General features: G+C 28.0%; 1 protein-coding gene across 2 annotated transcripts in view; it reads left to right on the top strand.

Annotated features, from left to right (window-relative positions):
- LOC121127454 (Na(+)/H(+) exchange regulatory cofactor NHE-RF3) overlaps positions 1–12,499 on the top strand; it is a 33,759-nt gene extending 21,260 nt beyond the window's left edge. Inside the window, exons 5-6 of one of the 2 annotated variants that reach the window (XM_040722821.2) lie at positions 11,324–11,629; positions 11,904–12,499. In XM_040722821.2, coding sequence (XP_040578755.1) covers positions 11,324–11,629; positions 11,904–12,164 — 567 coding nt within the window. In that variant the 3' untranslated portion in view covers positions 12,165–12,499. The remainder of the gene's footprint in view (positions 1–11,323; positions 11,630–11,903) is intronic. The other variant, XM_040722822.2, reaches the window with a different exon arrangement.
- Positions 12,500–14,929: the final 2,430 nt, after the last annotated feature.

Raw genomic sequence — 14,929 nt, 5'->3', positions numbered from 1 at the left:
TTGAATTTAGTATCTTACCCCTAAATACTATTTTGATTTTGAATTATTAAAAAACAAATATATTAATAATCATTCAGGGGGTTGTACTATTTTCACGCACAGTAAGACCATGTCACTCTCGAACACATTGTAAACAAACTTATGTATAGAAATAGACAACATTCATGCTCTATTGGTTTCATAATATTTCCCATCATAATAAGTCTTCAGCCATTTCAATGGGCCTGCACGCCAGATTAAAAATGAAAAATTAGAGTGCGTTCTTCCCGAAAAAGGTATTAAAAAATAAATGAGAAAAAGTCTTTCTGAAAATAATATTTTTCAAAATAATAAAGAGCCTATTATTTGATAAAAAAGTGATTATATTTTTAAAAAAATCAAATTTTTGGATCGGTATATAGACTCTGAGGCCGGCTTTACTCCTCATACAATTTTTTTTTTTTTACATAACCTACTAAATCCCTTTAAATCCTTCGTAGTAACAAGTGATGATTTTCGGTAATGTTGTGTTAGTCGTTATTTAGGATTGAAGACTGCACTCTAAGTTCCCTCTCACTCCAATCCAGTTGAGTCCTAAAAACTTATAATGTTCGATCCTTGATGATGTCACTAAACTTTTTTTTATTTTTTTTATGAGTTCTAGTACTGACAGTCCGAATGACTTATAAGATCAGTCCTAAGAATGGACTGGACCAAATAAATAAGTACTGACATAACATTAGTTTTTGGTCTGAATATTTTAGACCGATCTGAGACGGTTGTAATTATAAATGATCAAAATCCCTTGAGCCCGAACCAAAAAAAAAAAAAAAAAATCGATGTCGAACCCAGTCTCAATACTAGTAGCAACATCGAAAACATCATGTGTTGCATCCTTCATATGTATGATTCATTTAATTACTAGTTATGTTTCAACGTCGTTATTCTTAGTCGTCCATGACTCTCAAGTAATTAATTGTTTAATTGTTTTTCGCAAATAAATTATTTACTAAATTACTCTATGTTTTTCCATTTAAATAGACATTAAATTCCAGGACCATTGACGGATATTTGATCCTTTTAAAAATAAATAAAGAAGAAACTTTTCTAACTATACTATTTGTTTTTCAAATGTAAACGAAAAGAACAGTTATTTTCATTCTCATATCCTTAATGTTAGGCTTATTATGTTCGAACAAGTCAAGGGTATATGCAGCTAATATCCGTAAGGAAATGTTTTGTTTTTCTGATATAATCCATACATATTACTTATAAACAGTAGGGAAAAATAATTGTCACGATTTCTAATTGATAGAAATACTTTTTCCCTCAAAAGGGTTGAACATCTAATCTCTTTATAATCCGTGAAATATTCTTCAAATATTGAATATATTTGTGTTAAACATTATAAGTCTACATTAAATTCCGTATTCTCTATTTTATTATTCTTAGAAATGAATTGAACAAAGAAATATCGAATCTTTCTTTAAAGGTACATTAAACAAAATACATCAGAATAATAATTACTAATTACATAAGTTTGTAAGAATTGCGTAAATTGAGCTTTATTTATTAATTTTTGAAATGAAATGCTCATGTAATCTGGATCTTTTACTTTTAATGAGGACAATTCATTGTAATCATTTAAATATATAATCAGATAATTATTTGTACATGAACTAATATACGTAGTTTGTTCCAAAAAGTCGCGTCATTAGCACGAATATGTCTTGTATAAATTGTTTGGTAGATTATCTAACCTATAAAGAAATAAATAAATAGTGGCACCAAGGTTTGCAAATGATTAACCAAAAGTATGACTGATATAAGGGGTATAAATATTTGTTTGTTTTTCTTACATTCATAATTGGCAATTCCAACTAAAGTAATTATATTCATCTCAAATTGACTCTGATAGTTTAATTCAAAGTTAACCAATCAACTTCTTTCCTTTAGATACGTTGTAATTATAATAAATTTTTATAACGGTAGATAATTTTTCTTTATAGTAATACCTTGACACGCAAATTTAATTCATTCCTGGACCGGAGTTCGTAAGTCCAAGGAATTTATCCCAAAATAAATTAATAAAAAAATTAAATTTGAAGTGGGTCTCGCGCTCTGTCGCCAATCCTCGATCAGCTCGTATCTTAATACAAATTCGTATGCTGATACACTCTTATCTAAAGGTATTGCTGTATTTTTGTGTCTACTCTTTTTATGAACTACTGCCTCACTACGTCAAACAACTAATCGAAATCACTTTGTCGTATTTTTTCTCTATGATATGATAGTTTGCTGTGTTTGCTTTTATTTGGTGATGGTTTTATAATTTTATTTTGGCTTGGATATAGTAACAATATATTTGTATATATATTGTGATATTTGTGGGCCCCACCATTAAGAGGTATTTCTCGATGTTAAAAAACGATTTGATGCGTAATTTCCTTGTGTTTACTTTATAAACTATTCCATTTAATTTGTCAATTAAAGAGTAAGTCATGACGTTTTCAAATTTATGGGAAATATCTGGGAATGAAGAATAATTAGAGCTTGCATGTATGTACATATATATATACATAAAAATGAAAGAAGTCTTCCTTACACAGGACGCCTTCAACTACCTCCCTGTATAGTAGTTTTTATATAACAATAAATAAATAATACTATTTTATAATTGACTTAGCAACACAACAAATGTATAGATATAGGCACATATAATTGCTGACTTGAACTTATTAATTACAATAAGAGACTTTATTTACATGTAGGAGCTTGGAAGGACCTAGATCAATGCAGCCATCGTGAAACTTACTTACGATGTTTTTGCAGGTTTAATGTTAGTTCATTACGTATATTATGTTGATAAATGTAATTGTTTTATGATGAGAAACACATAGTTTTTATGTCAGTATCTCAATTGTACAATATAAGTTTTTCATGTTTAAAGAAATGATTGAATCATGTCTTGAAAAATTGGATTTTATTTATGTTAAATTTAAGAAATTAAATATAAAGGATTTTTAAATTGATTTTACTCTTTGTAGCGTAGTTATGAAGATATTTATAAAAATATATTCTTTGAAAATAACGATTCAGAGTTATTTTTTGACGATTTTTGTTTTGGTAGAAATAAGAACGTCTCTAGCATATAACTATGATGTTTATATTATTCCATTAGAAAAAAAAATGTTGTTATACTAATCTAATAAAAACACAAAGTTCTCTGCTATCAGTGTACATATTATTTTATTATATTCTGTTTTGTCTTTTTTTACAAATATAAAGTATTATTAAAGAAAAATACGGAAATATCATTTTTTAGCATTTAACTTCATCACTTATTAAAAAGAAGTACATTGAATATTAATATATTATTATGTATGTATAATTTTTTATATAATATTATTGTTCTATGTTTTAGATTGTTAGCATTTCAATCTTTTTGAATTACGTATTTTATACAACCAGCTTCAACAATTGCAGCTACTCTATTTTTGATGGGGATATAACTATTTCTATGACCATAATTGATAGCTAAAAATAAAATGCAGTAAGTTTGTTGAATTAAACAAACATATATTAAAAATATTTTCAATACCTAAGCCTAATTGTATTTAAAGGGCCCATATAGCTTTTTTAAATATTTATCACGCACCCGTCAAACTTGGAACTAGATGCCTTCATGGCGTAGATGAATTAATTAATTTTTACAATCACTGCGTGATAATATATTTTGTCAATGGAAACTAGTGTGAAAAATTCCTTTCTGTTCACTGAGTCTTCTAAACGTTCCTTTACCAGGCCTCCGAGGGCGTAGTAAGCAATTTTTAAAAGTAGACAATGTCTCAGAAAGTGTGAAGCTGTCTCTCTTTCTGAACTGCAGAAATAAAGGTTAGGATTATTTGATAGGCATCCTGATACCTCCAGTGTTTCTGTCACAAACCCATCCACAATCCCTTTCTTAGATGGCGTAAGATGATTTAAAAGAGGTTAATCATTTTTTATGAACGTAATCAATGATTTTGGGGTTGAATTTAACTCAACATCTAGTCTACATGTACACTAGACTGAACCTGTTTTCAGTTGCATATTTTTTCCTAACACAAAAGTTAAAGATCACAATTTGGAAACAATAAAAAAAAGGACTTGGCAAATTTTTAGGCTTCTCAGGCCTTTTTTATTTGCAAAAAGACATCTGATTTTTGCGTGAAAATTAGAAATTTTTAGGCCTCTTGCACTGACCCAAATATGATGCTTTGAGTTTGACCATTTATTTATAATGGGATGATTATTATTATTGATTTAACAGAGATAAAGTTCCTATATATATATATATAGGTATATACAGTCTATGTAGTATTTCGGAACAGACTACTTTCTAAGAACTCTGCAAATTACAGTCTTTAAACCTCATCAATTCTGCCTGACCATATGAAGAGTTTCTGGGATTTAAACCATTTTTTGTTTGTATAACTTAAAATGCCAAAAAGAGATACACTTGTAGGCACGTTAGTCATTTTTGTCCCTACAAAACTTAATTTGTGGTGTTATTTTCACTCCAAAAAACAAGAGGCATTTTAAGGCATAGAAAACTCTTCATGTTAATAAATGAAATTTGCTGATGTTTGAAGATTATAATTTGCAGAGTTCTTACAAATAAACTGTCCATTGATCCGTTCCAAAATTATAAGTGTTGTTTGCGTGTACACGTACGATATATGTGGAAACCCAATTTTTCGTCTTTAAAGAGGAAATAAAGTCACATTGTTATAAGATTTCCATTCATTTTAAACTAGTGACAAATTATTGGCTGAACTTTTTTTTAATATTTTTAAAATCTTACTAAGATATTTTTTAACATTATCAGCTATTTTATTCTCTGAAAATACTTTATTGCGATTGACTAATTACTCATATTACATAAATACTTTAAAATTCCATATTTACAATAATACATGTGTACATATCTAATTAATTCATTCGTAATTTTACTTTTTAATACTTTCATGCAGTCTGTTTGACCAAGATACTTCTTGTGGCGAATGAAAGTGAAATTGAAACGTCTTCTGTTTGATTTTTTTTAATATAATGATCCAAGACAGTATTTTTTTTCGAAAAAAAACATCATCATTTTATTTCATTATTTATTTGTTAATGTTTCGAAAGAATGCCCTATCCTTGAAAAAAATAGAAGTCTTCTTACTTATATCTCTTAATTATGACCAAAAAATGCGAGGTTACATGTTTTTTAAAGTGTTATAAATGTGGTCAAGGATGATTATTTGGCCATCTGTGTTGCAGTATTAATAAGTTTAAATAGTTCTAAAGGAATAAGGATAAATATTGTCAGATACATGTGTAGGTAAATAATAAAATGGTGTGAGACCTATGAATGCCGAAATTTACAACAAGACCGGTTAATACCAAAGTTGGTATTAATTAGCTAAAATTAATACACTTCAAATCCGTCTAAAATTTTCAGACTGAAAACCATCAATAATTATCACATGATATTTATTGTTTTATTTACATACATGATATTTCGAATTTTTTCTCTTTATACAATTTTAGTTAATAAGTTATTTGATATAATCAATTATTCAATTATATTTTGTACTCATAAAAATCTCAGTATAAGAGTAATTTTTAAGGGATTTATTTGGGACACTTTTCCTAGGCTTTGCGTTTTACTATTTTAGAATAGTACATTGTATATAATTAAGGATAATGACCGTTCTTCAACTTTAAATAAATTTAATTATTTAATTAATTATGTTGTCAAAATATTTAATATTTCACTAAAGCTCAAAAAAAAAAAAAAATATGATAAATGGCAAAATTAATATTGTCAATTTTTTTTAAAGAAATTCAAATTTCTCCATTGAAGAAATAAATATAAAATAATAAGTCACATGGGAAAAAACAATTGTAAGCTAATTAAACTTCGTCACAGATAAACCTCGCCCTAATACCCATATATTCTAAATTATAATATTATTAGCGTTGTTATGATACCAATATTTTTGTACCAATTAAGATAACAAAATTGCTATCCGTAGTTCGATACTTCGACATAATTTTTGTACTAAAAAGATAATACAAAAATGTTATTTCTGATGTATTTTAGTAGAAAAGTAAAAGCTTGTCCAAATTACGCAATTTGAAAAAAAAACTCCCCTCCACCAAACAGGACACATTTGAAATCACAAAACCTCTTTATTTTGAGAGCAAGAGTTTTTAAGGTGTGAAGATTATAATAACTAAAGTTCTTAGAAATTAACTCCCTATAAACGTATTACGTGTACACACATGACAGATGTGGTAATCCACCTTAAGAAAGATGATAACTGATGTGACGTAACTTAACATCACTGTACCTTCTAATAACAAATAAATAATTTTTACGTCAAATAAAATATAACATTTGTATAATAATAACTAAATCATATGGCAGTGAAATTAAGTCCATTAATATTACATTTTCTGTTATAAACCTGAATATATTGTTCTTTACGAAATAAAGCAAATTCTTTTGCGGTCTTTTTTTTATCATGACGCTGTGAAAAATGAAAACATATCAAATGCGGAAATCAAGTTTTTTATTGATGTATGTAGATTTTTATTGCTGTATTCGAATATTTCTTATATACGTTTGTATGTATGTAATAATATGTTTTAAAAAGAGAAAGAAAAAAGACATTCAATCCGAGATACTAATTTCAAATATCAAATTGATGATAATAATATCGGAAGTACATTTTACATGTATGTATTTCCAAATACATTAACGAGCAATCAAAATTTCTGTAGTATACCAATTAATATACATTAAGTTTCACTGTTAACCCTTGGTTAGTGAACTGGGATTTTTTAATCCCAAATGTTATAAAATTGCTTTAAATCTTTTTAAAGTATATTTTTTTCCGTAAAATTTTAGTATGGTTCTAACACATCCTTGAGTTTGAAGGCAACTCTTTTTTATAAATATGTATTTTCATGTTATCATTCGTAAATTCTGAAATTTTTAATAAAGCTTAGGTGAATTTGATAAATTTGTTTCCTTTTAAGTGGTTTCTTTGCTCTTCATCTTTTCAAATTTAAGGTATTCGTGTTATTATTAATGTAATATGGGCTGATATTTTTGATACCTAACATTTGTAATAAATACATAATTCATAGAATTTTTATCTATGTGAAATTATAATTTTATAACTATAATAATCAGAAAATATATTTTGTTAATAATATTGATAAGATTAATAGAAAAAAATAATGTAGTATTTGTTCTCCTTATCTTGAACTCAAGTAAGTAGTTTTATAATTTTAAGTAATATCTTCGAGTCGAATATGAATGAAATAATTAGGAAATATTAATATTTAAATAGCTTAATTTTGAGTCTATGTCGACTCTGCATCATTTTATAAAATTCGCTCATAATTTGAGTAACTTTATACATAACAATTACAAGGGGCGTGGCTAGATTTCATCAATGCACGGGAATAAAATTACTTATAAAAATTTATCTGTATATATACTTATATATAATAGAGATTATGTGCGTGTCTTTATGGGTGGCCACAAAATTTGACATTGGAAGTTGAAAATTTGCATTGGTGGCTCTTTTGAAACTGATCAGGCTAAGACCTGAACTCATGGGAGAAAAAATGTTTAGGGAGCTCAAGGAAACCAGATAGAGGATTAAGTGAATTATCAAAAAGTGACTGGCGTCTCAAAAAACAACTTTAGAAAAAAAGGTTTTCTAAATTTATTCCAAATCAAAAATGTCATGGGTAAAAAAGAAAATCAGTGAAAATCTGCGTCCCCGTCTTACTCTGGCCAGGTTCGAAAGAGGCACCAATGCAAAGTTTAGCCCTCCCTGGTCCAACGGTGTGGGAACCCATAAAATCCATAGACACTAACTGATTCCGAGACTTTATGGGGACAGTGGATTATATAAGGACACTTTTGTATCTATATATTTGAAATTTAGATTATAGAAATACCTAAACTAGTTCAAAATATTTGTAATATTAGCGTAATGCAGATTCTGACCAACAGATTTGAGAACCATCTTTTGTCACAGCTCATAATTAATGTTTATTTAATAAATAAATATATAAAGTCACAATAATTGTAAAATATACATATAAATTTGAAGTTAATTGTTTTGATCAAAGGAAACATAGACAATAATTGTGATTTTATATATTAATTTATTAAATACATTTTTAATTCACATTATCGTCATAGTTATAACAATAATCTTTCCTATTTTTAAAGGATGTTCGGCACTTAGCAAACACTTGTAGCAAAAACTGCCTCCATATTGTCCCCATAAAGTCTCGCTACCACACTAACTGTATTAAAATTTATAAGATTATATATATATATTTTTTGGGGGGGGGCTTATCCCCTCCAAAAAGAGGGCAGCGCGACACCACTAGCAATTAAGTTTCATTGAGTAAACTTACCTATAAGTTATTTTTATTATAGATTGATAAAAAATGAATTAACCTTCCATCGATTTGAACAATTATATCTTTACTCAAATAGTGAGTCCATTTTTTAAAACTCGAAGAACCCCAAGTCGATTTCATATTTCATTTAGCCGATTTGATTGGTATCACTAAATCTCATCACATGTTTGAGTTTTGTGGCGATATCCGTAAGTGATTTTTTAGTTAACTATAATTTATAAAGAGGTTTTTCTAACTTCTGAGAGTTTTGTCATGGATTGAACGATGTTATAACAACTATTACCTCATTAGTACTAAAAAATCAAGAGAAATATTTGCCGAAATAATCATTGGGCAGTAGGATGTGAAGCTAATACAAGTTTGATCTTTCATTTTTCATTTTTGTAATTGAATGACTTGGTTCAGTTTGACTCGACTCAAGTCGATACAACACTACAATGAATCAAAAAAGTACAATTGTAACGAAACATTTAATTTTGATTCATTTTACAGAAGTTATACATATACCTTCTTTCTAAACAAGTATGACAACATACTTTAAAAATACACTTAAGATGACTCATTTTTGATCTATTCACTATACTACGAAAACACTTGATTTATGTAAGCAGTTGAGTCATATTAAGCATCAAAGTGATCATGAGTAGCTATGAGTGATAAATTACATCCGTACATATCAGATAAATAATTTTAAATAAATGTAATTTATATATTTTTACAATTTCTCTTGGAAAGTCATCTGGGTACACTCTGAGGATATTAAGGAGCAGTGCTTAAAGCTGCATTCTTCTGGTAGATTTCTTTTAAGTCTATATCCCCTATTTGAAGCTGATAGAAATAGGTTTAATCTATTACTTTTATAATTAATTAATAAAGAAAATCTAATCTGAAAGAATGCATTTACTAATGAAGAAGAACGTTTCAAATTTTAATTCTTTAAAATCTGTTGTTGGTATGAGCATTTTATTGAAGTTTTTGATCATTGATAAAAATCCGTGATTTACACAATCCGTATGGTGTAAAATTGATTGAAAAATCGTGAGTCTCACGCCCCCCGCGGTTATCAAATAACTTCCCATTCTGTACCCTTATTTTATATACAAATATGTAGTCCATCTTGATTAAATTTCATTTGATTATGTTAGCACAAGAGAATGACTGAATGTATATAATCTTATAAATTTGATTGTAACATTAAAGTCAAATATTATCATGCTTATCAGAAATTAAATTATCAATGATATGCTGTAGAAACACATACCCGTGTTAATAGGTACATGCAACTAATTATAATTTAGATACTCACTTTCTCATATCTTAATTATAAAGGATTGCCGATATGATAATTCTTATATTCTAATAAGTAGTCATTAAACATATGGAGGAGCTGCATGATTATGAATTTCTTCTGAGCCATTATCATTTCAATCTATTTTTATGAGCAAAATAAATTGTTTTGATAAATCCAATATAACTTAACATTATTGTAGATTTACTCAAATCAAGCTCAAACATTTTAAGAGTTACAAATCACTAATTACAATATTCATCATCGCTAGGTATTTAAAAGATAAGAATGTAGATAAAATCGATATGAAATTCATTCGAACGTATATGAGAAACATAGTGACAACTATATTTTGTGTTGATCATATCATCTTGTCCTCAAATACATATCCACATACATAGGTAGGTAATTACAATTTATTCATTTTCCAAGTAATTTAAAAAATAAAAGCAATCAAATCCTTCTAGCCATTTGGAAATATATATTCAATAAATAAATGATTTGGAAAAATGCTTAAAATTCATTTCTTACTTAATACGTTGTACGTCGTTAAGGATATCAGTCCTTAATATTTAACTTAAATCAGTCCTGTGGCCGTCTTGTTCAATCCCTTCACCGTTATTTGTCCCTTAAAAACATTCCAAATTTTAAAGAGCCCTTTACAAATACATATTTCTTACAAGATAATACTTAAGGACTTTCGTTTATCAATTAAATTAATTGATTAAAACTTTAAGTTTCTTTCATGGACGAAAATAGCTTCTCATTTTTTAAAGTTTTGACTAACAATTAGATTAAGTATGAATTATTCTTATCAACTTTGGATGCTTATAAATCTCCAAGATGGTTGAGGTAGATATATTAATGATGATGTCACATAGCTATGTGATTTTAAAAAGTTACATCGTTATTTTTATTGTAACATTTAACCTTACATTCGAAAAGAAACAGGGAAAAAGCCCAAAATGAGTTTGTATTTAATCCCTTATTCTCGACAATGAAATTCAAAATTCAAAGAATATTGAGAAATTTTCACATTCAATCTATTAGAAAACTAGGGGGGGGGGAGGGGAAGAAAACACAGCAGTTGACAACATAATACATTGTGTTAATGTGGTAACGCTGTTACAGTGTAAGCTTTCGTGTGTCGGATTTGGATTGAGATTTAGGACGAAACCGGATGGGACGTCCAAATTTTTAGACTGAGACATATTCAAATATTTATTTCTTTATGCTTTTGTATACATTATATACACTTTTCAATTTATAGCTATGTAGGGATTTATAAAATATTAATAATATTTATCATATATTTTAGTTAGACATATTGACATTTAAACGAAACAATTGTTAAACTATATTAAATATACTTTAGGAATAAAATATCACTTATTCCCTACTTTATGTGCTTTTTTTTTTGCAACAACGCTGTGCTATCCGGCCCTGTGCCTACTTAGTATTGTTTACATTTTTAATCTTGTTATTCTCTACATATATTGTACATATGCCACACACAGATATTATACTTAGACTCTGATACATATTAGTTAACATTTTTCTTCTTCAATGCTAAAGGGAACCTCAAATATGAGAGATGAAGAAGGAAGAGTCTCCTCAGTGACATCCACAACGATTGAAGCAACTATTGAGCCTCCAAAAATCATCGTGTGTGAGCCCGTGGACACTCTGGGTGATGTATCTTCTGAAGAAGTGTCAGTTGACGCTAATGAAACTACAACAATAACTCCTCCTCCGGCCTATGAAGAAGACTTGGACTATGTTCAAATCGTTCATGTCAATCCATCAGCCTCTCCTTCTCCTGTCGAAGAGATTGTTGAGGGTACAAAGGAGATGTATTTAAATGAGGACATTGGAGAGGAGGTTAGAGACTCAGTTTCTTGGGGACATCCTTTGTTTTTTCGGTTATTAAGACAAAAAACTTCTTTAGCTTTGTGTGTTCTTTTTCGTGTTTTTCGTTTTGTTCCGTGTCTTTTTTTGTACTGTATTTATTTTCAGGGATTTTGTTATAGCTTTGACATCATTAGGAATTTTCAATTAATACCTTAATGTGTTTGTTTTGTGCTGTTTCCTTTTTTTTATAGGATTATAATCAATTTATATATTGATTAATTATATTATTTTCTTCTATTTGTAGAAACAAGAGACTCAAAGAATGGGCTCTACTGGCAATTCACCCAGTCCCCGGAGTACGCCCAGTCCACAACTCTCTAATCACTCTCCTGAAATAACGCAAGATATTTCGAGAGAAAATGAAGATTCAGAATACGATGATTTGAATTTGAATATGACTGCAGCAGAAATGAGAGAAATAATCAGCTCCAAAAAGAAGAGAGACCCCAGAAAGGATGATCGAATGGATATCAGAAGGAAATTTGAGATTGTTCAAACTCTATAATTGTTAAGATTTGATAAATTATTATATTTTTATTATTATATAGTCATTCCAAATGTTAAAAAAGAATCAAGAATTTCGTAAAAATATCTTTTTTTTTAAACTGCTAGAATAAATAGAAAGCAAATCATTTTTTTAAATTGGACATTTCATATTAATTTCAAGTGCCAAAAATATTAAAGGAATTAATCTTATGTCTTCTTTTTCTTTTCTTATACTTTGAGAGAATTTATTATTTTTTGGAATGAGGTTAAGATTTAACAATTGATTTTATAGAAGTGTCAATTTGGGTTCTATTTATAGCACATAGAATATATTTTATTTACAAATTGTACAAATGTCCTTTATTTTTGATCATTATTATATGTATGTAATTAAATCCTTTTTCATTTATTTTGAAAATTTGGATGTCTTTAATTTATTAAGGGAAAAATCCTTTATATGTTGTAAAAGAGAATATTTATCTTTATAGAACAAAAATCATAATATGTAATCTTGGCAATAATTTCAATGTTTTTAATTTTTGACCATCGAGGATAAAAAAAACTTTGATTTTCTATATGACTATCAAAAAAGACTAAACTTCAAATTTGTAAAATAAAATGGATACAATTAACAATAGCTAATAGCTTTTCTGAGATAGTCAGTCCGCAATACGGTCGAAGAATCGAGTAGCTTTTTCCCGTTGAGATTACAAAGTTTTAAGACGATGTGACTGAAGCATCGTTCACCTTCAACACTAGTAGGATTAATACTTAGAAAGGGGCAGTAGCAAAATGAATAATTTCTGAGGGAGCTGCTGGTCTCTTTAACAAATTATTATAATTTTCTTTATTATGCTCAGGTGATCTGAAACATGCGGTAGGTTACCTAAGCCAGTGGCTGTAGCTCTCTGAATGGACTTTTATAACTTATTACCCTGGTCGATTTTCCTCGGGTTCATCCATATCATCCTTTCAGCACTTCTGTTTTCGTCATTTCCGCCCTTTGGATTTTCAATTATAATCAATAATCGTTTTGACAATCGATAATCTACCTAAAAAAAATAGAAATATAGATAAAGATAATTTTCGATTGTAAATACATACTCCATCAAATTTAGTTTATTCTTAAATTACTAAATATCTGAATTGGATAGAGTGTTAAAAATAGTCTTTCCAATTTGATTGGAAAAATGTGTTTATGCTTTTGGTTTATTCATGCAAAATTTATTATTACGGATGTACATTGCACTTCTATCTATTGATGATTTCTACTTGACTATGATGCATTAATCTCAGGGAATTTAAACAGAAATATAAATTTAATTAGTGCATCTTTCGTCTAATTTAATGTAGCAAACCATGATCATGGAAAAAAGACACTGTACATTTTGAAGTATGGTTGATATTTCTTTTATTTTAAATTAATTTTAAGAGCAAACCAGTATTGGCTTTCTATTAAATTATACTGCAATAATTATAATAGTTATTTTTTTTTTTAAATTTGTTTATTCTCACGTACTTTAGATCATTATTGACTTGAAAAGTAATTATAAGAAAAAATGGCAAATTCATCATTAATTTATGTACATAAGACCGGTTTGTTTTTCTTCTTTTTTCGAATTTCGATTACAGTGAGTTTGGAAAAGTTGGGATTTGTTAAGGAAATAACCTATGCAAAATTTAATTTTCCTTCGATGTTCAAAGTTTGAAAGGAGACAAAAGTTCTTTACTTTGTCAATTTAGATTAAATTAAAGTATTGAGTCTTATTTTACATTTATTAACGATGATAGATGATATTCTATCTTATTTAAAAAATTAATAAAGTTTTTTTCTATAGCTACCCTATGGAGCAAGAAGAGAAAATAATATAAGAGAAAATTCCTTACTGAAATGTACAAAAATGATGCGCGCTACACGCGGAGCATCAAACGTTACTAACTTTTTTTTTTGCTCAATAACACTATTTAAAAGAAAACAAAAAAAAACAATTTGATCAATACTTTTTATAGGTTAGAAAAATCTATTATATCCAAATAACTAAAAACTTATTCTTAGTATATATTTACTAAGTAAAGAGTTTTTGCCTTTTTTTCACAATTTGATCGAGATGTGCGATCAAAAGATGGCCTCATAGGACAATACTATTTTTTTATAAGTAATTTTCATACTCCCAGGCAACTTTTCTACTCTACCCGTAATCAAAAAAAGTTGAAAATCAAATCTGTTCACTGTACATTTCAGGACATTTCTTAAATATATATTCTTTTGATAGATTAATTCAACCTTGGGGTTTATTTTAAATTTTCTTTTTGTATTGGGGAAACAAATTAAGCTTATACTTGGTTTTTAGTGGTTTTTCTATGCTTGGGGAAGTACGATTCTATATCCACGGAGATGAATTAAAATACCTTCCTTATACCTTCCTTATTTGATAAACCTTGGTAATATTTCATTAGTATATATATATATAGGTATACTAAAACAACTTTTGAGAGCTTCTAATTGATTCCTAAAAGTACATCATAGAAAGAAAATTTGATTAATGTGAGACTAAATGTAGGATGAAATTACATGTTGTAAATAGGTTTTAGTGAAATTGTATAATAAATTACATAAAGTAGGTCAATTATTATATATTTAATTTTATAATGAATTATAGTAGTAAGACTATGCTAGAGAGATTGGGCGATCTTTAAAGTGAATAATATATCTATATTTTTTAAAGTTTACATTGTTTTTTGGTTGTCGATAACTATTCCCATTTTTTAACATGATCCAAAATT

The sequence above is a fragment of the Lepeophtheirus salmonis genome, chromosome 13 (genome assembly GCF_016086655.4).
Source record: "Lepeophtheirus salmonis chromosome 13, UVic_Lsal_1.4, whole genome shotgun sequence".
Taxonomy (NCBI): domain Eukaryota; kingdom Metazoa; phylum Arthropoda; class Copepoda; order Siphonostomatoida; family Caligidae; genus Lepeophtheirus; species Lepeophtheirus salmonis.
The sequence above is the reverse complement of the archived record's forward strand: the minus strand, read 5'-3'. Positions and strand labels throughout refer to the sequence as shown.